Source organism: Oncorhynchus keta, chromosome 2 (genome assembly GCF_023373465.1).
Source record: "Oncorhynchus keta strain PuntledgeMale-10-30-2019 chromosome 2, Oket_V2, whole genome shotgun sequence".
NCBI classification, from domain to species: domain Eukaryota; kingdom Metazoa; phylum Chordata; class Actinopteri; order Salmoniformes; family Salmonidae; genus Oncorhynchus; species Oncorhynchus keta.
The window spans coordinates 44736614-44761962 of record NC_068422.1 but is presented as its reverse complement, the minus strand read 5'-3'; the positions used below and the strand labels follow the sequence as shown (position 1 = coordinate 44761962).

Below are 25349 nucleotides of genomic sequence, written 5' to 3'. Positions count from 1 at the left end.
AAAATCCTTGATTTAGGGAAATACATTTTAATTGAACCAGACATTGTAGAGTCTTCTGATGACAATGGTGGGGAAGAAATGGTGTCGTTGTCACGGAAGAAGTTGACCGAGGTTTGAAATCAGTGGAATTCCTGGTGGAAGCAGAGAGATGACTGCCAAATGCAGAGAGTCCAAAAAGAGAACACACAAATAAGGATGTTGTAATCCAGAGACAGGTGTTTCATACATCTTCAAACTAAGGGAAACCATGGCATCCAGGTCAGAGGGAGAGAAACATTCATTCACGGGTAAGAGTCTCGCTACATTTTCAGATATAGATTTCTAATTTAGTCAATTACTTTCAGTGAAAACGAAAGTGCACTATTAGCGAGCTCGCTAACTTTACGTGTATGATCTGTGTAGTAATATTATTTGCATCTCAGAAAGCCCTTTTCATTACTAGTTATAGCCTAATGTTAGCTTGCAAGCTAACATTGAAACTAGTTGGTTAGCTTTAGCTACCTGCAGATTTATGCATGGTAGTTTTGCCGCGTTCAAAACCACTGGGAACTCTGAAATATACGAGGTCAAATCATGACGTCAGAATTCTTCAGGTCGGAAAGTCGGAGCTCTAGAAAGAAGTCCGAGATCCCAAAGTTGGAATTCCGAGTTGGATGACCGTTCAAAGCGATTTTCCCCAGTTGGAGCTAGTTTTTTTTCTAATTCCCAGTTGTTTTGACTCAGCATTAGAGTTGGGATTATGGTTAATTATCAGCTAGCTAGCTACAGTTGAAGTCGGAAGTTTACATACACCTTAGCCAAATACATTTGAACTCAGTTTTTCACAATTGCTGGCATTTAATCTGAGTAAAAATTCAGTTTTAGGTCAGTTAGGATCACCATTTTATTTTAAGAATGTGAAATGTCAGAATAATAGTAGAGAGAATGATTTATTTAAGCTTTTATTTCTTTCATCACATTCCCAGTGGGTCAGAAGTTTGCATACACTCAATTTGTATTTGGTAGCATTGGTTTTAAATTGTTTAAACTTGGGTCAAATGTTTTGGGTAGCCTTCCACAATAATAATAATGTTGTCTCATTCCTTCTGACAGAGCTGTTGTAACTGAGTCAGGATTGTAGGCCTCCTTGCTCGCACACACTTTTTCATTGCTGCCCACCAATTGTCTATAGGACTGAGGTCAGGGCTTTGTGATGGCCACTCTAAATACCTTCACATGGTTGCCATTTTGCCACAACTTTGTAAGTATGCTTGGGGTCTATGTCCATTTGGAAGACCCATTTGCGACCAAGATATAACTTCCTGACTGATGTCTTGAGATGTTGCTTCAATATATCCACATACTTTTCCTACCTCATGATTTCATCTATTTTGAGAAGTCCACCAGTCCCTCCTGCAGCAAAGCAACCCCACAACATGATGCTGCCACCCCCCTGCTTCACGGTTGGGATGGTGTTCTTCGGCTTGCAAGCCTCCCCCTTTTTCTCTAAACATAAAGATGGTCATTATGGCCAAACAGTTCTATTTTTGTTTCATCAGACCAGAGGACATTTCTCCAAAAAGTACAATATTTGTCCCCATGTGCAGTTGCAAACCGTAGTCTGCCTTTTTAATGGCGGCTTAGGAGCAGTGACTTCTTCCTTGCTGAGCGGCCTTTCAGGTTATGTCTATATAGGACTCGTTTTACTGTGGATATAGATACTTTTGTACCCATTTCTTCCAGCATCTTCACAAGGTCCTTTGCTGTTCTGGGATTGATTTTCACTTTTTGCACCAACGTACATTCATCTCTAAGAGACAGAATGAGTCTCCTTCCTGAACAGTATGACGGCTGCGTGGTCCCATGGTGTTTATACTTGCGTACTATTATTTGTACAGATGAACGTGGTACTTTGAGGCATTTGAAAATTGCTCCCAAGGATGAACAAGACTTGTGGAGGTCTACAAATTTTTTTCTGAGGTCTTGGCTGATTTCTTTTGATTTCCCCTTGTTGTCAAGGAAAGAGGCACAAAGTTTGAAGGTAGGCCTTGAAATACATCCACAAATACACCTCCAATTGACTCAAATTATGTCAATTAGCTTATCAGAAGCTTCTAAAGCCATGACATAATTTTCTGGAATTTTCCAAGCTGTTTAAAGTCCCAGTCAATTTAGTAGATGGAAACTTCTGACCCACTGGAATTTTGATACAGTGAATTAGAAATTAAATAATCTGTAAACTAGTCTGTAAACAATTGTTGGGAAAATTACCTGTGTCATGCACAAAGTAGATTTCCAAACCGACTTGCCAAAACTATAGATTGTTAACAAGAAATTTGTGGAGTGGATGAAAAACGAGATTTAATGACTCCAACCTGAGTGTATGTAAATTCCGACTTCAACTGTACATATCCTAACAAAAGACTCCACTATGCAAGTAACCATTTCACTGTACCGTTTACACCTTCTGTATCCTGCACATGTGACAAATAAACCTAGATTTTATTTGATGTTGCATGTGTTTACGAGAGACGGTAATGTGAAGAACAACATTACCTGCACCAAAGTCAGATTAGGATAACGGCCAAGGACTAGACAAAGTGTATTTTTACTACAACTTTCAGTCTTGAAATCTTTGGTTGTTTACTACACTGTGAATCCACAAAGTGATGGGTGGGGCTAAGGCTTAAGCGGGTGTGAACGATGCTGAATGGGTAGAGCATGAACCTGCAGGAGCGGGTCACTGCTTTGACGTTTGCAGAGAATGTCAGGGTGTTGTCCAAGGTCACGCAAAGATTCTTTGCGCTCTGGGAGGGAGACACTGTGGAGTTGTCAACCGTGCTGGAGAGGCCTTTGAGCGGGCAGGCCTTCCCCAGGAGGAAGAGCAGTTCAGTCTTGTCGAGGTTGAGCTTGAGGTGGTGGGCCGACATCCACGTTGCAATATCTGCCAGGCGCGCAGAGATGCGTATTTCCACCTGGGTGTCAGAAGGGGGGGAAGGAGAAAAGTAGTTGAGTGTCATCCGCATAGCATGATAATAGAGACCATGTAAGGATAAGACGGAGCCGAGAGACCTGGTGTATAGAGAGAAGATGAGAGGGCCTAGAACCGAGCCCTGGGGGACACCTGTAGTGAGTATGTTGTGCAGACACAGATCCTCTCCACGTCACCTGGTAGGAGCGGCCTGCCAGGTAGGATGCAATCCAAGAGTGTGCAGAGCCTGAGACGCCCAGCCCTGAGAGGGTGGAGAGGAAGATCTGACGGGTCACGGTGTCGAAGGCAGCAGGTAGATCTAGGAGGATGAGAACAGAGGAGAGACAGTCAGCTTTGGCAGCGCTGAGAGCCTCCGTGACACAGAAAAGAGCAGTCTCGGTTGAGTGACCCGTCTTGAAGCCTGACTGGTTAGGGTCATGAAGTTTGTTTTGAGGGAGACGATAAGAAAGTGAAGAGACAGCAATCTCATGTGTTTTGGAAAGAAAAGAAAGAAGGGATACAGGTCTATCGTTTTTGATGTCAGATGAATCGAGTGTTGGTTTCTTGAAGAGGGAAGCAACTCAGGCCATCTTGAAGTCAGACGGGAAGCAGGCAGTGGCCAGGGAGGAGTTGATGAGGGAAGTGAGGAATGGGACAAGGTCTCCCGAGATAGTCCGAAGAAGGCAGGAGGAAATGGGTTCAAGTGGGCAGCTTTTCGGGCGGCCGAACCTCACTAGTCGTAAGATGTCATCTGGAGAGAGAGGGGAGAAAGAGGTCAAGGCGTAGGGGAGTTCTGTGTGAGTGAGACCAGTAGACTCAGTAGGCTGAGTGAATGAGTAGCACATAGCCTATAGAAATGTTGTGCAACATAAGCTCCTGGGCTCTCATGAAGTGTATGATTAGATTTTTGAATACATTTGCATTGATGTCAGGGTGATTAGAGGGACAATAGAGTGCTGAGTACCAGGCAGTTAGCAAGTTTGGTAGGCTACTAATGACCAGCAGCAGCAGCAGCAGAGCTTGGAGAAGCCGAATTACCATGACTAAACGGTCACAGGGAATTTGACTGCCGTCATGACTTGTGACCACCAGTGTGGCGGTAATATGGTCCCCGTAACAGCCCTAGCTGGAACTGTCAGTGAAAAGTAGAGCGGCCCAGTCAGGCATATCGCAATATTTCTAATTTAAATTGCTGGAAGACATAGTTTGGAAAGCAAATGGCTATTGTAAAGGGAAGACAACGAAAATACGAAGCCGTCTTTTAGTTGTCAAAATTCTCAACTTAAAATTGGGCTTACAGCCCATCTTACTGGTACCATTGGCCATATCCCCGGTGAGTGCACACATTCACTCTTTATCTTTGGGTCAGTGCCACATAGAAGTTTGTTTTGGGACAATAGTTTCTTCCTCCAGTTGTCATTCTATTTGGGGGTCCCCTTCTAGTAGACCTATTATATGGACAGCATTGTTTTTATAGCTCTGTTTGTCAGTGTCAACAGAGTAGGCTAACTTGTAATTTGTCATACTCAAAAGTATTATGCCTCCAGTCACATAGTGTAGTAGAATTGCACAAAATATGTTTTTCCAGGCAAATAAAGAAGAAACGTATCGGATATAGCCTACCTACCTTTTTACGATTAGTCTAATCGTATAACTCAAATTTTGACCATCCAATCTACTCATCACATTACGAGTAGTAGGCTATCTTACATAAGTCTGCAAATCCAATGAGGCATGGAAAGTTTTATTATAAAGGTGCATTTTTATGGTGAAAATTTGTTTCTCCTAACTTGAAACTCACGCGCCACCTATGCGTAGGTTAGGAATTATGCTGCTCGTTACTCATCTTGTTGGCTGAGGAAAATTTATCGTGGACAATTATTCTAACAACTTCAAAGTGCATGGTAAGGACAAACTTCATTGCATTCTCGACTTGCATGTTCTGTTAAGATGAATTACCATAATCTAAATGTGATATCTGTCATTCTGAGCACTGTGAGTGGACACCCTAATCAGGTTACACACCCAACACATATGGGTCCGGTACATTTTTTAAATGTCTGGTAAATTATAATGCTGCCGGTCAAATGTCCAGTGCCATATTTTCATAATGGAAACCCTGGTCTCATGGTAGGGTGGGGTATGCAAAATGGGTCAACTTTGAGCACCTCTATGTCCTGAATGTTGTCATTCAGGTCACTTTTTGACCACTTCAACCATGGGCAAACATGTATGGAAGGTTTCATTATAATCAAAAGGGGTGCCTTTAGAAAGTGATTGAAATTATATGGTGTGTTAGGACTGCACTGAGAAAGAATTATATAATAAAAAACACTGCAAGATCAAAGTAATACACAGTGCCTTCGGGAAAAGTATTCAGACCCCTTAACTTTTCCATATTTTGTTATGTTAAATTGATTTTTTTTTTAAAAATCATAAACACAATGACAAAGCAAAAAGTTGTATTTTATTTGAGCAAATACCTTATTTACATAAGTTAAAAAATTGAGCTCAGGTGCATCCTGTTTCCATTGATCATCCTTGAGATGTTTCTACAACTTCATTGGAGTCCACCTGCGGTAAATTAAATTGGTTGGACATGATTTGGAAAGGCACACACCTGTCTATAAGGTCCCACAGTTGACAGTGCATGTCTGAGCAAAAACCAAGCCATGAGGTCAAAGGAATTGTCAGTAGAGCTCCGAGACAGGATTGTGTTGAGGCACAGATCTGGGGAAGGGTACAAAAATGTTCTGCGGCATTGAAGGTCCCCAAGAACACAGTGGCCTCCATCATTCATAAATAGAAGAAGTTTGGAACCAATAAAGACTTTTCCTAGAGATGGCCGCCGCCCGGCCCAACTGAGCAATTCGTGGAGTAGGGCCTTGGTCAGGGAGGTGACCAAGACAACGCTCTAGAGTTCCTCTGTGGATGGGAGAAACTTCCAGAAGGACAACCATCTCTGCAACACTCCACCAATCAGGCCTTTATGGTAGAGTGGCCAGACGGAGTGGCCACTCCACAGTAAAAGGCACGACAGCCCGCTTGGAGTTTGCCAAAAGGCACCTAAAGACTCTCAGACCATGAGAAACAAGATTCTCTGGTCTGATAAAAAGCAAGATGAAACTATTTGGCCTGAATGACAAGCGTCACGTCTGGAGGAAATCTGGCACCATCCCTATGGTGAAGCATGGTGGTGGCAGATGTGCCAAGCTTGAAGCATCATACCCAAGAAGACGCTGTAGTCGCTGCTAAAGATGAGTTAAGGGTCTGAATATTTATGTAAATGTCATTTCTGTTTATGTAATAAAAGTGCAACATTTTCTATAAACCTGTTTTTGCTTAGTCATTATGGGTTATTGAATGTAAATTGAGGGGGGAAACTATTTAAATACATTTTAGAATAAGGCTGTAATGTAACAAAATGTGGAAAAAGTCAAGGTGTCCGAATACTTTCCAAGGCACTGTATCTGGCTGAAACTAAAAGCTACATTTGTTTCTGTAGGGACCCAGGTGGCCATAAAGCATGTGCCTACATTGTTATCTAGGAGTTATCTGTGGGCACTATATCCTAGAAACCTTCCGTCACAACAGTGATCGTTTGCACAGTGAGTGCAAGGCCATTTGAAACACTTAGAGGCAAACAGGTCAGTGTTTGTCTACAAAGATGAATGATCTTATTTATCTGGCTATACCAAATCAGATATAAACAGTCAGATCAATTATATTCTGAGGTAGCCTCTCCTGTACAGTTTTTCCATCTCAGAACATGTTGGCTAACCACAACAGTTAATATTAGAGGTTGGCCGATTAATCGGAATGGCTGATTAATTAGGGACGATTTCAAGTTCTCACAATCGGTAATCTGCATTTTTGGACGCTGATTATATAGCAATCCATGAGGAGACTGCTTGGCAGGCTAACCACCTGTTACACGAATACAGGCAGCAAGGAGCCATGGTAAGTTACTAGCTAGCATCCGTATTACACTGAAAGAATAAATGTTTTGTTTTCGAAAGGATAGGATTTGAACATATTAATGACCTAAGACTCGTATTTCCGTGTGTTTATTATAATTAAGTCTATGATTTGATATTTGATAGAGCAGTCATTCAAACCGAACTTTTCTCCGTTTGCCAGCAGCTCTTCGCAATGCTTGAAGCACAGCGCTGTTTATGACATCAAGCCTATCAACTCCAGGGATTAGGCTGGCAATACTATAGTGCCTATAAGAACATCCAATCGTCAAAGGTATATGCAATACAAATGGTATAGAGAGAAATATTCCTATAATAACTACAGCTTAAAACTTCTTAACTGGGAATATTGAAGACTCATGTTAAAAAGGAACCACTAGCTTTCATAGGTTCTCATGTTCTGAGCAAGGAACTTAAACGTTAACCTTTTTACATGGCACATATTGCACTTTTACCTTCTTCTCCAACACTGAGTTTTTGCATTATTTAAACCAAATTGAACACGTTTCATTATTTATTTGAGACTAAATTGATTTTATTTATGTATTATATTAAGTTAAAATAAGTGTTCATTGTTCATTCAGTATTGTTGTAGTCGCCATTATTACAAATAAATATATAAATACATATTATTATTAATTTATTATTATTTATAAAAATCGGCCAATTAATTGATATCAGCTTTTTTTGGTGCTCCAATAATCAGTATCGGCATTGAAAAACCATAATCGGTCAACCTTTAGTTAAGATTCAAGGATGTTTATTTAGATTTATCAAACAAAATGTAAAATAGGAAGGTCTAACTTCTACTTTGATAGGACACTTTATTGGGCCGTAAACAATGGACAAGTCACAGCCTCTATGGCGTTCTATGCAAAGAGCTCAGCTGCATACACAGAGGACAGTCGCTCCCTTCCTGATAAAACAGCTGGAGTCTGGATCCAACACAAGTGCCATAATAAATAGCCCCCCTTAACAATGTTCCAAAGGAACTCAACTGTGAGCTCAACCAGCAGGCCTATATGGCTGAACAGACATCGGCCATGTGCCATTATGCAAAGGCCTAACATTATGTTTAGGTCCTCTCTGGTATGTTGGCCTAACCAAGATGAAGGAAAAATATGGAAACTGATGCAATATTATCTATGTAGCATTGAAGAAAATAACACGATTAAGAAACAGGCAATAGCGTGTCAAATAAAATTACGTTGGGAGCATGCATAGGCCCCTGATCCAAATAGACAGTTTATAATACCTCAAAATAAACCCTAATTATAAGTTGATAGAAATTAATAAATCTGAAAAATCCATCTTCACAAATAAACTGCAGGCTACAAATGAAAAAATAAATACTGTCAAACAACCATTTGGATCTGTCATGTTAATCAAAGATATCTTACCTCATCTGCATTTTCAGTTCCTGTGTCTTTCCCACTGGTGGCATTACTGTTTTTAGTGCTGCTTTTGGCAGATTTGGTTGGTTCCTGTGAATGACAACAAGCCATAGTCATTTTACCATATTCACAACAAGGACCATACTCAACTCACATCCTCTGTTCTATGGAGTTATTGTACACTACACATACATGTATTTTCCGTGGTTAAACAGGTCCCGTTGGTAGGATGCCTACAATTACCGTAATTGCGCTACCTTAAAAAACTGTTGGAATGCATTCTTGCGGCCTTGACTGCCGCATTTGTAAAAACAGACTGTATGGAACGAGACTTAAATGCCCCCTTGGTGGAAAAAGACAGAAATTACAGTCTGGTCAGGCAACGATTAAGCACAAGCGAGAGACGACCTTAAAACATTGCAGTAAGCTATTTGACAAGAGTGTAGTAGATGAAGAACGAGACTAAATTTAACTTGTAACTACCAATTTGATAATCGTACGTTTATTAATTAACGAATGTAGTTAACTCACCGCCTAGGCTCACGCTCGTGCATGTTTGCAGTTAATATTTTCACAACACATTCATTATTAAACAATACGTCATTTCTAAAAATCAACATTATTTTACGACATCAACAGATTTGAGAATATAAATAATGTAAAAGTTCAAAAGCATTGTTGCTGTATAAGGCTAGTCTATCGGTAGCTCTCAAGAACCCAAGTAGGGTATACCCAGTTTACAGGCGGCCCTCGTTGTGTTCTCAGCTGATGGTAGGCTTCTTCTGATCACAGCTGGCTCCCTCATGAATAATTACATATTGTATGCCACATATGTGATAACCATTTTTGCATTACTGGTCGTTACAGGTTAGCTTATACAAAAAGCTGCCATGGATGTTTCAATTTACCTGCTCTTGGCGAGTCTTCGTACTCGATTCGGGAAAAAAATGTATCTTGGAAAATGTCCGCGTCAAGTTGCAGGTGGTTCTACAAAAACCAGACAAAACTCAACGGTAGGACACCCCTTTGGTCACACTGTGCGATGCACTGTCATCTACAAGTGGCCGCGTCGCATATAAATATTAGTTCCTGCAAAGATGATGGAAAATCCTAAATGTGCGTTTGCTAAAATGTCAAGAAACATTGAGTTTTGTCTGTTTTTTTGTAGAACCACCTGCAACTGGACACATTTCAGATACATTTCCACCGAATCGAGAACCAAGACAGTATCGCCATGAGCAGGTTAGTTGAAACATCCATTGCGCCGTTTTCTATAAACTAACCTGTAACGCCCAGTAACGGAAACATAGTTATCACATTTGTTTTACAATCACAACCCTGTTTAATCCCGACACTTTGTCTGAATTTAAATTAAAGTACACCTCACATCCGATACGGGTTGGGAAATCTTTGGAATTTAACATTCATATAAGTGAGAAAGAAGCTTTAAAATACTAAAAAGATACACATATTGTGTGCAGTTTAGCAAAGTTGCACCTGACTTTTTTCTCCACTCACCACCTCGGCTATGACATCCCCTTACCTTGCGCTCTCAATTCCATTGCGACCATTCCACATGCCCTGTGTTACTCAACATACATCTGGGTGCAACTTTCCTAAACTGTGTATACAGTAAGTGGATCTTTTGTATTTTAACTGTGTCGCGTATTTGCGTTTAGACAGAGCATGTGGGCAGCGTCGAAACATCCGCGAAATCCCCTCAGGCGGCAAACAGCTTTGTCAATAGACGGTATAACGTTAAGATTTACAGTCTATGTTAATGGGCTTGTCTATAGTTATGAAATCAATTTAATAATTTAATATACAGGGTAATGTAAACAATGATACGATCACATATGTTGTTGGCTGCTGATGTCTTTGCATAGTCTGAAAATGCATCTGCTCTGCTAGGCCTTACGATAATAGTACATCTAGTTGGCGTATTAGAATACAATTACGAGATACGGTCTACTTCCTCTGAATATTTGCATTGTTGCGATCAGTACGTTACCTTTTCCTTTTTAGTTTTATTCGGCATGTTGTGGCTGTTGATCTTTTTCACGGTGACTCCGTGACAGATTTCCCCGGGACTCGATCGCTGCCACTCGGTTAGCTTCAGCTCCCTGCACCCTTCTAGGCCAAGAAAAAGATAATTGGCCAGCCACACGTTATACTGCCCAGTGACGGGCCACTGTAATTATTTCATTGGGTGGTTATAGGATGGGCGGATTGCACTCCTCGTTTAGGCTGGAGGCGTTGAATGATGCACTTTCGCCCTAGCAACAATTCATGAATGAAGCTCTTCTTCTTCTTCAGTATCATGGTGGTCCGCAAACAAATGTTATAGGTTAATGCCGCCACCTACTGTACAATCCATTATACTTGGTGATACAAAAAAGGGAAAATTGAATGCCTAGTACCACACGTTCTGTAGCACTATATTGGATCATTGAATCAAACATTTCTGCAGCATTTAAGGTCCCCAAGAACACAGTGGCCTCCATCATTCTTAAATGGAAGCATTTTGGAACCACCAAGACTCTTCCTAGAGCTGACCGCCCAGCCAAACTGAGCAATCAGGGGAGAAGGGGCTTTGTCAGGGAGGTGACCAAGAACCTGATGGTCACTCTGACCGAGCTACAGAGTTCCTCTGTGGAGATGCTTGTCCTTCTGGAAGGCAGACTCCATCAGCGCCATGTCTGGAGGAAACCTGACTACGGTGAAGCATGGAGGTGGCAGCATAATTCTGTGTAGATGTTTTTCAGCAGCAGGGACTGGGAGACTAGTCAGGATCAAGGCAAAGATGAACAGAGCAAAGTACATACATACAGATCCTTGATGAAAACCTGCTCTAGAGCGCTCAGGACCTCAGACTGGGGCAAAGGTTCACCTTCCAACAGGACAATGACCCTATGCACACAGCCAAGAAAACACAGAAATGGCTTCGGGACAAGTCTCTGAATTTCCTTGAATGGCCCAGCCAGAGCCCGGACCCAATCGAACATCTCTGGCGAGACCTGAAAATAGCTGTGCAGCAACACTCCCCATCCAACCTGGCAGAGCTTGAGAGGATCTGCAGAGAAGAATGGGAGAAACTCCCCAAATACAGGTGTGCCAAGCTTGTAGCGTCATACACAAGAAGACTCAAGGCTGTAATTGCTGCCAAAGGTGGTTCAAGGAAGTACTGATTAAAGGGTCTGAATACTTATGTAAATGTGACATTTCATTTTGTCTGTCTGTCTGTCTGTCTGTCTGTTGAAACAGGCAGGAGCAGGTCTCGAGCCCCAGGTCCGGAGCACTATCGACTGTGCTGCAAAAGCATGCTCGTGCGGCAGAGTTACACTACTCCCTCCTTTCAAAGACTGTGCTTGGCTCACCGGCCAAGCACACTCACTGTCGTGGATGCAAGGTCCAATCACTTCTGATCTGTGTGTAGATCAGGATTTTTTTTTTTAAATCAATTTTACAAGAAGGCTCTAACGTATCAAAATGTTGAAAAACTGAAGGGGTCTGAATACTTTCCGGATGCACTGTAAGTATATCATATTGTGTGGCAATTCCCAGACCTAGCAGTTAAGGTTATGTAACCTTATTTATTCCTACCTGCGATGGTGGGTATTCACTTTTGTTTTTCGGTAGAATTACTGTCATGGGCATCCTGAGTGATGCAGCGATCTAAGGAACTGTATCGCAGGGGCTCGATCCCAGGCTTTGATCGGGAGTACCATAGGGCAGTGCACAATTGGCCCAGCATCGTCTGGGTAAGGGGAGGGTTTGGCCGGGGGGGGGGGGCCTTACTTGGCTCATCGCACTCTAGCGACTCCTTGTGGCGGGCCAGGCGCCTGCAGGCTGACTTCGCCTCTCCCGGGCCCGTTGGGGAGTTGCAGCAATGAGACAGGATCGTAATCACGAAAAAGGGGGTAAAAATTGCAACAAAATAAATCATTACTGTTATTGATGCCAAATTGCAAACCTTATTTGCACCGTCTGTATTCCAAAACCAATGGGTGTGCCTGAGTCTTATCACCTCTCAACTTGGTCAATTATTTCAACCTCGAACACTATTCTTTGGTCTGGTTCAGTCATTGCAGGAAGTCCTGAAGAGCCGGAGTTTGAAGGCTTTTGTCTCAGCCCAGCTCTAACGCTTGATCAACATAGTCCATTGACCATAATGTCAGTGGGATGAGGGCAATTCATTTTGATGGTATTGATATATAACGCATGCTCCACTCTCAAGTTGGACTTGTTGACTGATTGCCAAGGCGGTGGTTGCTAAGAAGAAAGGAGCTTCTGTGAAACACAAGATTGCAGCCAAGGCAGCACTGGTTCACACCTGCCTTGTCTGTCGGGTGAGTAGTATTGGTTGGTACTGTATGTGCCTTTTCCTCTCCATGTGTAGGGTATTGTTCTGGCCTGTGTGGTACAGTTTTTCATATGTGTAGTAGTTTGTTGCATCGTATTATTTAGTTTATTATTTGTGTCAACTTTGAATTCAATTCTAAGCCACAGATTTCCTCCATTTTGTACTTAACCTTTATAGATGCAGACCCAAAGACATTCAAGCAGCACTTTGACAGCAAGCATCCCATGTCTCCAATGGTCCCAGTACCGGTTGATGTGCAGACATAAGTGACCTCACACACTCAAATGGACCTATAGCTGGGGTAGATTCTTCCATCATTCACACAGAGTAGATATTGTGTAAAGCACCATGTTGTCAACAAAAAGCAGTCCTCAATTGTATTGTCTATGGCTTAATTTGTGGAAATGCTGTGATCACTCATCGCCTTTAATGTTGTGATTCACAGACACACGGTGACCACGATTTGAATGCTTACAGCTGACACGGAATGACGTGACCCCGAGAATGACTGGACATGGGCTGGATATTTGTGACAACAACCTAAAAGGGGTGCAGACGCACACTAGCACCCAATTTTATGTTTATTCCATAGCCAATTATATCTCTAGCTAACCCCTTATTCCACACTATGCCTTTTATGCCCTGTGGTCCCTCAACTGCTGACACTTTGTAACTCTCCATCTTATAAACCCACACTACCTTCACCCATTTTCCCTATGCTGCTTATTAACGTATTATTCTCCTGATTTGATAACATTTAGACTCAATAACATGTTTCAAGGTGCTTACACATGAGCGGTGGTAAGCGGCAATTGAACCACGAGAAAATCCGCCTACCATGTGTAGAGACCAGTGATCCAGGTTGTTGTCAGCTTGAAAGTTGTCATTAAAACATTGTTTGATTGGTTGACAAGATGAACTCTGCTCATTGGTCAACAATGCGCGGCGGCAGCTCAGGACTTCAGCTAATGACATCTTTTGGTGCCTCGGGCTCCGAGTCAGCTTCGCCTCTCATGGGAGCGAGCACCACGAACAGGGCCGCTTGCAAAACTGCTTGCATTTTGCTGCCAGCCGCTCTACTCCAATTGAAGTCTGTAAACGCTTACCACGGCCTGTTACCTTTTTGTGGTGTACTGTTTTTGCTACCTTTAGACTGAATGATGTGGTAAATGTGTTTCTCACAATTGACAGCCGCAACATGGATCTGTTAAATTGACAAGGGTGTTGATATAGTTGAATTTAGGCATGGCTTTCTTGTTTTGAGTCTGTTAAGTTTTTCTCATTGAAATGTATTTATTTATAAAGCCCTTCTTACATCAGCTGATATCTCAAAGTGCTGTACAGAAATCCAGCCTAAAACCCCAAACAGCAAGCAATGCAGGTGTAGAAGCACGGTGGCTAGGAAAAACTCCCTAGAAAGGCCAGAACCCAGGAAGAAACCTAGAGAGGAACCAGGCTATGAGGGGTGGCCAGTCCTCTTCTGGCTTTGCCGGGTGGAGATTATAACAGAACATGGCCAAGATGTTCAAATATTCATTGATGACCAGCAGGGTCAAATAATAATAATCACAGTGGTTGTCGAGGGTGCAACAGGTCAGCACCTCAGGAGTAAATGTCAGTTGTGCTTTTCATAGCCGATCATTAAGAGTATCTCTACCGCCCCTGCTGTCTCTTTAGAGTTGAAAACAGCAGGTCTGGGACAGGTAGCACGTCCGGTGAACAGGCCAGGGTTCCATAGCCGCAGGCAGAACAGTTGAAACTGGAGCAGCAGCACGGCCAGGTGGACTGGGGACAGCAAGGAGTCATCAGGCAAGGTAGTCCTGAGGCATGGTTCTCAGGACTATATATCAAACCTACAGTACCTTACACATCCAGTTGTTTCTCTATTTGTAAGTCACCCACCAAAAATCACTATGCTGTTTTACATGTGTTATTTGTGCTGGTCTAATTCCTAAAATGGAAAAAGCAGAAGAATCTGTCCGCTATCGGTTAGTAATAATAGGTAATATGGTGCCCTTCGATGTCCCAGGTTTGTGGCATTGATGAATAAATAATTTAATCTTTACCGATGTTTAAAGTTGTGACCTGTCATTCAGGGCAGGTGGGTTTTGAGCCCCACCTGTTTAGCTAAAAAAAAAAATACATAAAAATCATTGAGTTAATAAAGCCGCATACGAACATTATATTTTTTGCTTTCTTTAGTAAGGCAGCACCAAAATGGAGGTGTTTCAGGCTAGCTCAGTGCTTTCTGTGGTGGTGGGGCAAATACGTGGAAAATACGGAGTGTAGAGGTTGGTAATGTTCTCTAGTTGCGCTGTGATTGGCTCAGTGTTCTGTCACTCATGGGGACACTACATCACCACAAAGCCTACAGGGAGAGCTTGAAAATTGAAGACCGCTGGGTGCTGCCATAGAGTTACATTAGAAGTGCCCATCCGATGAGACACGTGATGCAGCGGGGCTGAGCAGACATTGACAAACCGAGCTCTTCAAAGTTATTCTATTTTTACCTAAATAACAACGTTGAAACAATATTCTAACATCGGCTGATAAATTGTCAAGTACTTACCTTCCCAAAGAGCCATGGACCTCCGACCGAGAGGCAAGAAGGACGACCAAAACGTCGTTGATTCCCAAGATAACGATAACGCTACAGCTAGCAAGATTAGCATTAGCCCTCATAACTCAGACGACAGTTCCAGACTGTTGCTCTCAGCAGCCTCTTGCGAGCCTGCCGACATGCTGGCTACTCTCCTCCGGGAAATTCAGGATGGTAACAGAGGTCTTTCTCTGAAAATCGATAAGAAATCGGCTGAACTCCATTCTTCCATTGACGACCTGAAATCTTCCATGAATGATCTCCTTTTGAGAACGACTGAGGCAGAGCTGCGCATTAGCACAGTTGAAGATACCATCGCTAGACATGACCAGGTCTTGACACAACTGCAAAAGGACAATGCCTACCTCAAAAACAAAGTAGATCAGATGGAGAACCAGAGTAGATGTATTAATATCCGTGTGGTGGGCTTGAAAGAGGACAGCGAGGCCGTGACCCGGTCCGTTTCTTCACTCAATGGATCCCGGAGGTCCTAGGCATAACCAACTTCACCAAGCCGCTGGAAATCGAACGCGCCCACAGAACATCAGCGCCGAAACCCCGGCCAGATGAGCCCCCACGAGCCGTCCTGATCAGGTTCCTCCGTTTCCAAGACAGAGAGAAGATACTGCAACTTGCAAGAGCCAAAGGGGACATCGCCATCGATGGGAAGAGGGTCAGCCTTTTCCCGGATATGAGCGCGGACCTCGCCAGACGCCGCAAGCAGTTCAGACCTGCCGCCAAAGCACTGAAGGAGAAGAACATCACCGGCTAACTCATCCACCCTGCGCGGATGAAAGTTCAGTACAAAGGCCGAAGCCATCTCTTCAACACACCGGGAGAAGTGCACATTTTTCTCAAAGAACTGAGCAACGTCTGGGTCTGAGCCAGGACTGTCTCTCTGGGGGATAAAATGCAGTTAGTTTGTTTTCTCTTATCCGGATTGAACTGCTGGTATCTCCCGGTCAATTTAATTGATTTGTACATTTTCAACTAACCGTATCTTCCCGGGGTGAGTTCTATTACATTTACAGGAGAGTATATTTTGGTTTAGTCCATATCTACTGGGCGAAGCAATAAGTGGGTTTAGGCCCACTGCTTTCCCCCTCATTTATGTTAATCTTTTGTAAAGAGACTCAAGCAGCCCTTACCGTGGGCAGTAAATATTCAGCCATAAATATCTATTCACAACGTTTGTTTTCAATTTAGAGAGTTCGCAGGTTTTAGTTTACGCCAAGATTTAGCTAGTAAGAGCAAGATGGAAAGCGAGCAGCAACGTATCTCTACAAGTGTATTCATGTTTGATTGTTGGGACTGTTGTTCTAGTCTGACAATCGGGGTGGGTGGGATTTTTATTTTTTTCTCCCTTTTTTTCTATGTTTATTGTTTCCTTCCTAAAGAGACACACAGGTCACTTTTGGGCTCAAACCAAAGTTGAAACATTTCCTAATTATCTGCATCTGATAGATTTCTATTCAGTTACATATATGAAACCCAACCTATGCTTAATCCACTAAAATATGTCACATTCAACGTAAAAGGTCTTAACAGCCCGATTAAAAGGAAGAGTCTATACATACCTTCAGAAATTAAAGGCTGACATTGTGTTTTTACAATAAACACATCTTACAGCCAGTGAACACAAGAAATTGAAGAGGGAATGGGTAGGACAAGTTTTTGCATCCTCTTTTAACTCCAAAGCAATAGGAACTGCAATTTTGATAGACACATCCCCTTCTGCGTCAACAACACCATCTCTGTCTTTGTTTTGGTGCAGGGGCATATGTTTTCAGAGTCTTGGACCCTATTGAATATTTATGCTCCTAACTTCGATGACCATATGTTTTATTCAGAATGTATTCCTTCAGGTTGCTCAAGCACCACCAGGATGGCTAACTGGTTGGAGGAGATTTAAATTTTTGCTTAGATACAGTTCTTGATAGGTCTTCTGATAAACCCTCACTTCTTACCAAAGCCGGCAAGCTCACCATGTCATTCATGAAAGATCTCAATTTACTAGACATCTGGAGACAGTTGCACCCACAGGATAGGGACTACTCTTTTTATTCACACCCACACAAGACACACACACGCATAGATAACTTTTTACTTTCGACACAACTGTTTCATAGAGTGTTAGATGTCAAGTATCTCCCCAGATTGCTTAGTGACCATTCTCCTCTGGTATTATCAATCTCCATTCCTACCAAGGTAAATGGAGCATATAGATGGAGACTAAATTCTACACTTCTAAAGCAACCTGAATTTTGTGCATTCATCAAAGAGCAGATCAATATTTTTACTTTGACAAACAAACCCTCTGCTCCTGACAGCTTCATTCTTTGGGACACATTGAAGGCCTACCTGAGGGGACAGATTATTTCCTATACTAAAGGGCTGAAGAAAAAACACGGTGCGGAACTGAGTGCCCTTGAATCTGAAATCTCCGAGCTATAGAAAACCTACCAAAGAGGCCCGACTAAAGATCTATACAGGCTTTTGGTAAATAAAAAACTTAAATATAATATTCTGAACACATATCAAGATGAGAGGGCCATCACTAAATCAAAACAGTGTTATTATGAGCTTGGAGAGAAAGCTCACAAAGTATTAGCATGGCAACTGAAAGCAGAGGAAAGTAAGAGGACAATTAATGCCATAGAAACTCTCACTAAAGAGATATCTTTAGACCCTACTGAAATTAATAATACTTTTAAGAAATACTATGAAGACCTCTACACTTCCCAATCAAGCGATGATCTATCAGAGATAGACTCCTTTCTCTCCTCTCTCAACCTCCCATGCCTGTCAGGGGAAGACAGCGAGCGCCCGAGAGAACACTTCTCAGTCCCTGAATTGTTGGAGGCCATTAAATCCTTACCTTCTAATAAATCTCCTGGGGAGGATGGCTTCCCTCCAGAGTTCTATAAAGAATTTAGGGAGCTGTTGGTCCCCTACCTTATGGAGGTACTTAAAAAAGCCAGAGAAGACAACTGCTTTCCAGTCCTTCTCTCAAGCAGTGATTACTGTAATCCACAAGAAAGGGAAAAACCCGCTAAAGTGCGCCTCCTATAGACCAATCTCTCTCCTTAACACAGATTGTAAACTGGTCACCAAGATGCTATCTAAGAGACTGGAGTCATGTCTTCCCCTGTTGGTCAACCCAGATCAGACTGGCTTCATAATTAATAGATTGTCCTCCAATAATCTCAGAAGGTTCTTTGATATAATTCACCTTGCTAACAAAAACAAAATACCTGGTGTCGCAGTCTCCCTCGACGCTGAAAAGGCCTTTGATAGGGTTGAATGGCCATACCTCTTTCAAGTCTTGGAAAAGTTCGGTTTAGGTACCGTGTTTGTAAATTTGATAAAATCACTCTACAAATCTCCTAAAGCTAGGATTGCTACCAATGGGATTACTTCCTCCTCTTTCCCACTAGGGGGAACAGACAAGGTTGCCCAATTAGCCCCCACCTCTTTGCCCTCGCCATCGAACCGTTGGCTGAGGCTATTAGAACGTGCCCTGACATACATGGCTTTGAGGTGGGCCCCCATACCCATAAATTATCACTCTTTGCGGACGACCTTATCCTATTCCTAACAAACCCAGAACACTCCCTCTCTCACTTGCAGATCCTACTACAGTGTTATAGTTCTTTCTCTGGATATAAGGTCAATCTTGATAAAAGCGAAATCTTACCGTTTTCTGTCTTTGACCATCATACCATCAAGCACAAGTTTCCTTTTAGATGGTCGCCTATGGGCTTCACATATTTGGGCATAATGGTGGATGGTAATCTAAACAACCTCTATAAACTCAATCTGGCCAGTTTGTTGCAAAAGGTGGAGGTTGACCTTTGTAAATGGATGGACTTACCTCTCACTCTACTGGGTAGAATCAATGTAATTAAAATGAATGTCCTGCCCAGGTTTCTATATCTGTTTCAATCTCTCCCTATCCCTGTTCCCGCAGCATTTTCTTCCTCTCTCGACAAGCTGACCAGACGGTTTATCTGGCACGGCAAAACCCCTAGGGTTGGCCTGGATAAACTGACCCTTGATTACAGTCAAGGGGGCTTAAACCTCCCCAATTTTAGAATGTACTACTGGGCTGCACAGTCTAGGTTTCTGGCTCAGAGGTTTGACAATGGTCCCTCTCCCTCATGGTTGAACATTGAAAAGCTTGAGGTAAATGATGACACTGGGGCAGATTTGTTTTACAAATGGGACAGAAAATCTATAAAAACCATCACAGACAACCCTTTAATCATACACTCTGTCCTGGCATGGTGCAAACTGCATGAGCTGTTTGGACGAGGGGGATTCCTTTCCCCTAAAACCCCTTTATGGAACAATAGATTGATCCCTATGTTTTTCCAGAATAGTTACTTTAGACCATGGTCTGATAAGGGGATCACTCTTCTGGAACATTGTTACGAGGAGGGAGTTCTTATGTCTCTTGATCAGCTGAAACAGAAATACCACTTGCCTAACAGGGACTTCTTTAGCTACCTACAACTACAAAACTTTATTAGGGTGACTCTCAAGGGACAATGGAACCTACCTAAGATGTCACCTATTGAACAACTCTGCCACGCAGACCAACCACTGTTCAAGACCATTTCCCGTGTTTACAATGCTCTTATGTCAGGACTAACACTGCCTGGGCTAGATAAACCCCGACTTAGATGGGAGAGAGATCTGGGTATTGATCTTGATGAGGATCTATGGAGTGACCTATGCAGGGATGGGGTTACATCCACATTGAACTCCAGATACAGACAGATCCAGTTTAATTTCCTCCATCAGCTCTATATCACCCCATCTAGACTGCACAGGTTCAACCCAGATATCTCCTCCCTATGTTTTAGATGTGGCTCAGATGAAGGAACATTCCTCCATTCCACTTGGCAGTGTTGAAAACTACACGGTTTCTGGCAGGGGGTATGCGATACCATATCCTCAATTCACGGGGTTGCATTTCCTTTAGACCCGGAGGTCTGCCTACTGGGTAACTTTACTAACACCAATCTTAGGCAAAGCCATACTATAAAGCTAACAGAAATATTGCTAGCGATTGCAAAGAAATGTATTGCCTTGAAATGGAAATTGGATTCCTCCCTGCCAGTTGCAATGTGGCTTTCGGAAGTTAATAGTTATATCCCTTTGGAGAAAATCACTTACTGCTTGAGGAATAAGTTAAAGACATTTTACAGAATTTGCCAACCTTTTATTGACTATATGGAGAATCTCCCCCCACATCTCATTGATTGAATCTATATATAATCCTCACATAATGTTTCACACGTAATGTATATTATGTAGCCTACGGCAGGTGATCCAATGTCTCGTTATTTTTTAACATTTTTTATTTTTATTTTTTATGATTGTATGTTTGTTTATATAACTATAATTATAATTTATTTTTGTTACGTTCGTCTGTTACTGTCACTTTGTCCTATCGTTGTCTAATATCTTTTCACTTTTGTTTTGAATGTTCTGAATTGGAAAATGAAAAATAAAATATTTTTCTGAAAATTTTTTAAAAAATGTAAAAAATAAGTGCCCATCCAAGAAGGCTCAAGGTCATTGGCCACAGATAAAATTACGTCAAATAACGTTATATCTACAGTGGCTTGGATTTGACTGATCATGTCACCATCATACTTTCAAAATCTTAGCTAGCGAACTAGCAGTCATCATCATGAATCAAGTCGACAATCTACTGGCAAATCCTTTTCAATCCTTCTCATGAAAAGAAATGATAGATCAAATGTATCGGTGCTCATCGGCCATTGGACATGAACATTACACAAGTTGGAAATCCGCAAATTAAACAATGAGTGGTTTTGAAGGAATCAGTGGCTAACCGCAAGCATTGCAAAGCAATCACAAGCCTTCTATTCAGGGGAGTGGATGTCCAAGTCTGGGCTTAATGGTCTCTTTTCCAAGCTTAAAATGATAAACATTCAACATTGGCCATGTTGTCAATCCAGCATAACTTCTACCGCTTTCAAAACAACTGGAAACTCGGAACTGGGAAATCTCAGACTTCAGTGAGTTCAAGACAACTGGGAACTCTGGGGGGAAAAAGAGCTCAGATTGGGAAAATACGTTTTGAATGGTCATCCAACTCGGAATTCCAAGTCGGGAGCTCCGACCTGAAGATCACTAACATCATGATTCCACCCTGTTTTTTCTGAGTTCCTTAGAGGAAAACCTGGTTGTCTGCTTTTCACCAGACACTGGGAGATACATTCACCTTTCAGCAGGACAATAACCTAAAACACAAGGCAGTAGCGATTTTAGCATTTAAATCTTGGTGGGGCAAAATCCCCAAAAATGTTTTAGATGCATGCCAGCAAAACCATTACACAACACAGCACTAAACAATACATTAATTGCACTATAAAATTGAAAACCCACAAACTGTTTGGGCCGACATAAAGCTGTCTCAAGAGCAGAGTTCCAACAACACCTTACCACTGCTCCACCTGGCTATCAGCGGAGCCTAGTCTGGCAGCGAAACAGTTAATTCAGCCTCATTTACTGCCTTTCTAAAAAACATAGCTGATATGGCTGACTTTTTAAAACAAATGTAGTTTCTACTGACAATTGAGATGTACAAACTATGGCATAAGGGGACAACAAGCAGATGAGGCAATCCGTAATTTCGATTAAGACATTAATGAGCGAGCTAGGATGGATGTCGTCAATTTAACTACTTGTTCAGCACTTTGAAATGTACAGTGACATAATTCAGATCATGGGCCATTCTTACAGTATTCTCCCTGTACACCAAGTCAGAACAGTAGGATAAATAAAGGGGGCATATAAGGAGACAATGAAAGCTCTTTCTCTAAAACATGCTATGGACTACATGTGCACTACCAAGTCAGAACAGTAGGCTAAATTGAGGGGATAAGACACCAAATTATTAGGGTGGGGCACATGGGCTACTAACAGCTTACTACACAACATACTTAGTATTACTTTCTTAGCTACAGAATACATCCCCATGGCATATTACATAATTTATGCAGCAGCATACAAGACATTTTTAGACTCACCTTGTTGTACTCATTTGAACAGGAAGGTGGCGTGGCGACTTTGTGGGCAAATTTTGTCAACAAACTTTGTCATCAAAGTCTGGCATTCTCTGGATTTATGGTGCTTTCAAGACAACTAGGAACAAAAAAAACAAGGTTGAATCATGACGTCAGTGATCTTCCGGTCGGAGCTCTAGAAAGCAGCCTGGAACTTGGAATTCTGAGTTGGATGACCGTTCAAGACGTATTTTCCCAGTCGGAGCTCGGTTATCTGAGATTTCCCAGTTCCGAGTTGTTTTGAACACGTAAGAAGTCATGCTGGATTGACAGCATGGCCTATGTTGAATGCTTATCCTTTTAAGCTAGGACAAAATACCCTTACACCCAGACTTGGACAACACACCCACTCTGCTGAGTAGAAGGCTAGTGATTACTTTGCAATGCCGAGCCACTGATTCCTTCCAAACCACTCATTGTTGAATTTGTGATATCCAACTTGTTGTGTAATGTCCAATGGCCGATGAGCAACGATACGTTTAATCTATAAATTCCCTTTATATGACGGATTGAAAAGGATTTGCCAGTAGATTGTCAACTTGATTCATGATGATGACTGCTAGCTTGCTAGCTAAGGTTGAGAAAGTATGATGTTGACATGATCAGTCAAATCAAAGCCACTGTAGATATAACATTACTTTACGTAATTTTATCTGTGGCCAATGACCTTGAGCCTTCTTGGATGGGCACTTCTAATGTAACTTTATGGCAGTACCCAAGGGTCTTCAATTTTCTAGCTCTCCTCGTAGATTTTACAGAGACGTAGTGTCCCCATGAATGACAGAACACTGAGCCAATCACAGCGCAACTAGAGAACATTACCAACCCCTACGCTCTGTATTTTCCACTGGTTGCCTCACCACCACAGAAAGGACTGAGCTAGGCTGAAACACCTGCATTTTGGAGCTGCCTTAATCAAGAAACCTAAAAAGAGACCATGTTGCATGCAGCTTTATAAACTCAATGATTTGATTTTTTTTACATCGTTTGCAAACTGATTTGACACGTGACACGTGTTAATGCCAAAATAACATGCAAAACAGGAAATAACAAATATGAAATCATGTAGTAACCAAAAAAGTGTTAAACAAATCAAAATATATTTTATATTTAAGAATCTTCAAAGTAGCCACTCTTGGCATTCTCTCAACCAGCTTCATGAGGTAGTCACCTGGAATGCATTTCAATTAACATGTGCCTTGTTAAAAGTTCAATTGTGGCATTATTTCCTTCTTAATGCATTTGAGCCAATCGGTTGTGTTGTGACAAGGTAGGGGGTGGTATACAGAAGATTGCCATATTTGGTAAAAGACCAAGTCCATGTTATGGCAAGAACAGCTCAAATAAGCAAAGAGAAACGACAGTCCGTCATTACTTTCAGACATGAAGGTCACTCAATACGGAAAGTATCAAGAACTTTGAAAGTTTCAAGTACAGTCGCAAAAACCATCAAGTGCTATGATGAAACGGGCTCTCATGAGGACCGCCATAGGAAAGGGAGACCCAGAGTTGCCTCTGCTGCAGAGGATAAGTTAATTAGAGTTACCAGCCTCAGAAATTGCAGGCCAAATAAGTACTTCATAGAGTTCAAGTAACAAGACTCATCTCAACATCAACTAACTGTTCAGAGGAGACTACTAAAGGACACCAATAACAAGACAAGACTTGCTTGAGCAAAGAAACACAAGCAATGGACATTAGACTGGTGGAAATCAGTCCTTTGGTCGGATGAGTCCACATTTGAGATTTTGTCTTTTTGAGATGCAGAGTAGGTGAATGGATGATCTCCGCATGTGTGGTTCCCACCGTGAAGCATGGAGGAGATGGTGTGATGGTGCTTTGCTGGTGATACTGTTAGTGATTTATTTCGAATTCAAGGCACACTTAACCAGCATGGCTACCACAGCATTCTGCAGTGATACACCATCCTAGCTGGTTTGGGCTTAGTGGGACTAACATTTGTTTTTCAACAGGTCAATGACCCAAAACACAACTCCAGGCTGTGTAAGGGCTATTTGACCTAGAAGAAGAGTAAATAGTGCTGCATCAGATGACCTGGCCTCCACAATCACCCGACCTCAAACCAATTGAGATGGTTTGGGATGAGTTGGACCACAGAGTGAAGGAAAAGCAGCCAACAAGTGCTCAGTATATGTGGGAACTCCTTCAAGATTATTAGAAAAGCATTCCAGGTGAAGCTGGTTGAGAGAATGCCAAGATTGTACAAAGCTGTCATCAAATGTATTTAGATTTGTTTAACACTTTCTTGGTTACTACATGATTCCATATGTGTTATTTCATAGTTTTGATGTCTTCACTATTATTCTACAATGTAGAAATGTGTAAAAAAAAAAAAATTAAAAACTCTTTAATGAGTAGGTGTGCCCAAACTTTTGACTGGTACTGAATATTTAATACATTTTTAATTTAGGATGTAACACAAGAAAATGTGGAATAAGTCAAACGGTATGAATACTTAGAGAAGGGACTGTATTTGATGGGAACATTCATCATGACAATTTATTTAGGATGTGTTGTTCGTGACATACAAATACTATCACTTTGCAAAGCATTGGAAGCCATTTGTGCTGAGATACTCAAGGGGAAGGGGAATTTCAAGGGGAATTTAGCCACCCTAAAGTCTGTCATGATAAAAGCACTTCATCCAAGACAAATTTGTTATTGTCAAATAAAATAGTTTTGTCATATTCTGAATCAAAAGTCCTACTGAGAAAAGCTGGATGCTTTAAACCACCTCACATTCTGTAGCGTTCTTTTGAACACAACAAACTTTACTTACTGACAATGTGTTACACATCATACAACTATAGTCAAGTTAGAGATTTCAACAAGTTAATGAGACATTAACAAATTCACCAAATGCTTTAGAAAGTATGTGTATTTGTGTGTCATAAGAAACATGAATCATCTTCCATAAACTGTCATCATGGATTCAGAGTATA

General features: G+C 41.8%; 1 protein-coding gene and 1 long non-coding RNA gene across 5 annotated transcripts in view; one reads left to right on the top strand and one right to left on the bottom strand.

Annotated features, from left to right (window-relative positions):
* The window catches only part of LOC118401088 (serine/threonine-protein phosphatase 2A 56 kDa regulatory subunit delta isoform-like), a 633889-nt gene extending 623179 nt beyond the window's left edge, over window positions 1-10710 (bottom strand). For both annotated transcript variants that reach the window (XR_008077634.1, XM_035798309.2), the window contains exons 1-2: window positions 10333-10710; window positions 8328-8411 (exon numbers count right to left, since the gene is read on the bottom strand). Coding sequence is in view for 1 of the 2 variants with exons in the window: in XM_035798309.2 (XP_035654202.1) it covers window positions 8328-8411; window positions 10333-10359 (111 nt within the window). In the remaining variant the exon portion in view is untranslated. The remainder of the gene's footprint in view (window positions 1-8327; window positions 8412-10332) is intronic.
* LOC118401094 (uncharacterized) lies at window positions 8619-14003 on the top strand. 3 transcript variants are annotated; one of them, XR_004829160.2, is made up of 4 exons: window positions 8619-8743; window positions 12559-12670; window positions 12862-12985; window positions 13130-14003. It is a non-coding gene; the product is annotated as an uncharacterized LOC118401094 (long non-coding RNA). The 3 variants fall into 3 exon arrangements; XR_004829161.2 differs by lacking the exon at window positions 8619-8743 and adding an exon at window positions 8862-9092; XR_004829159.2 differs by lacking the exon at window positions 8619-8743 and adding an exon at window positions 9100-9563.
* Window positions 14004-25349: the final 11346 nt, after the last annotated feature.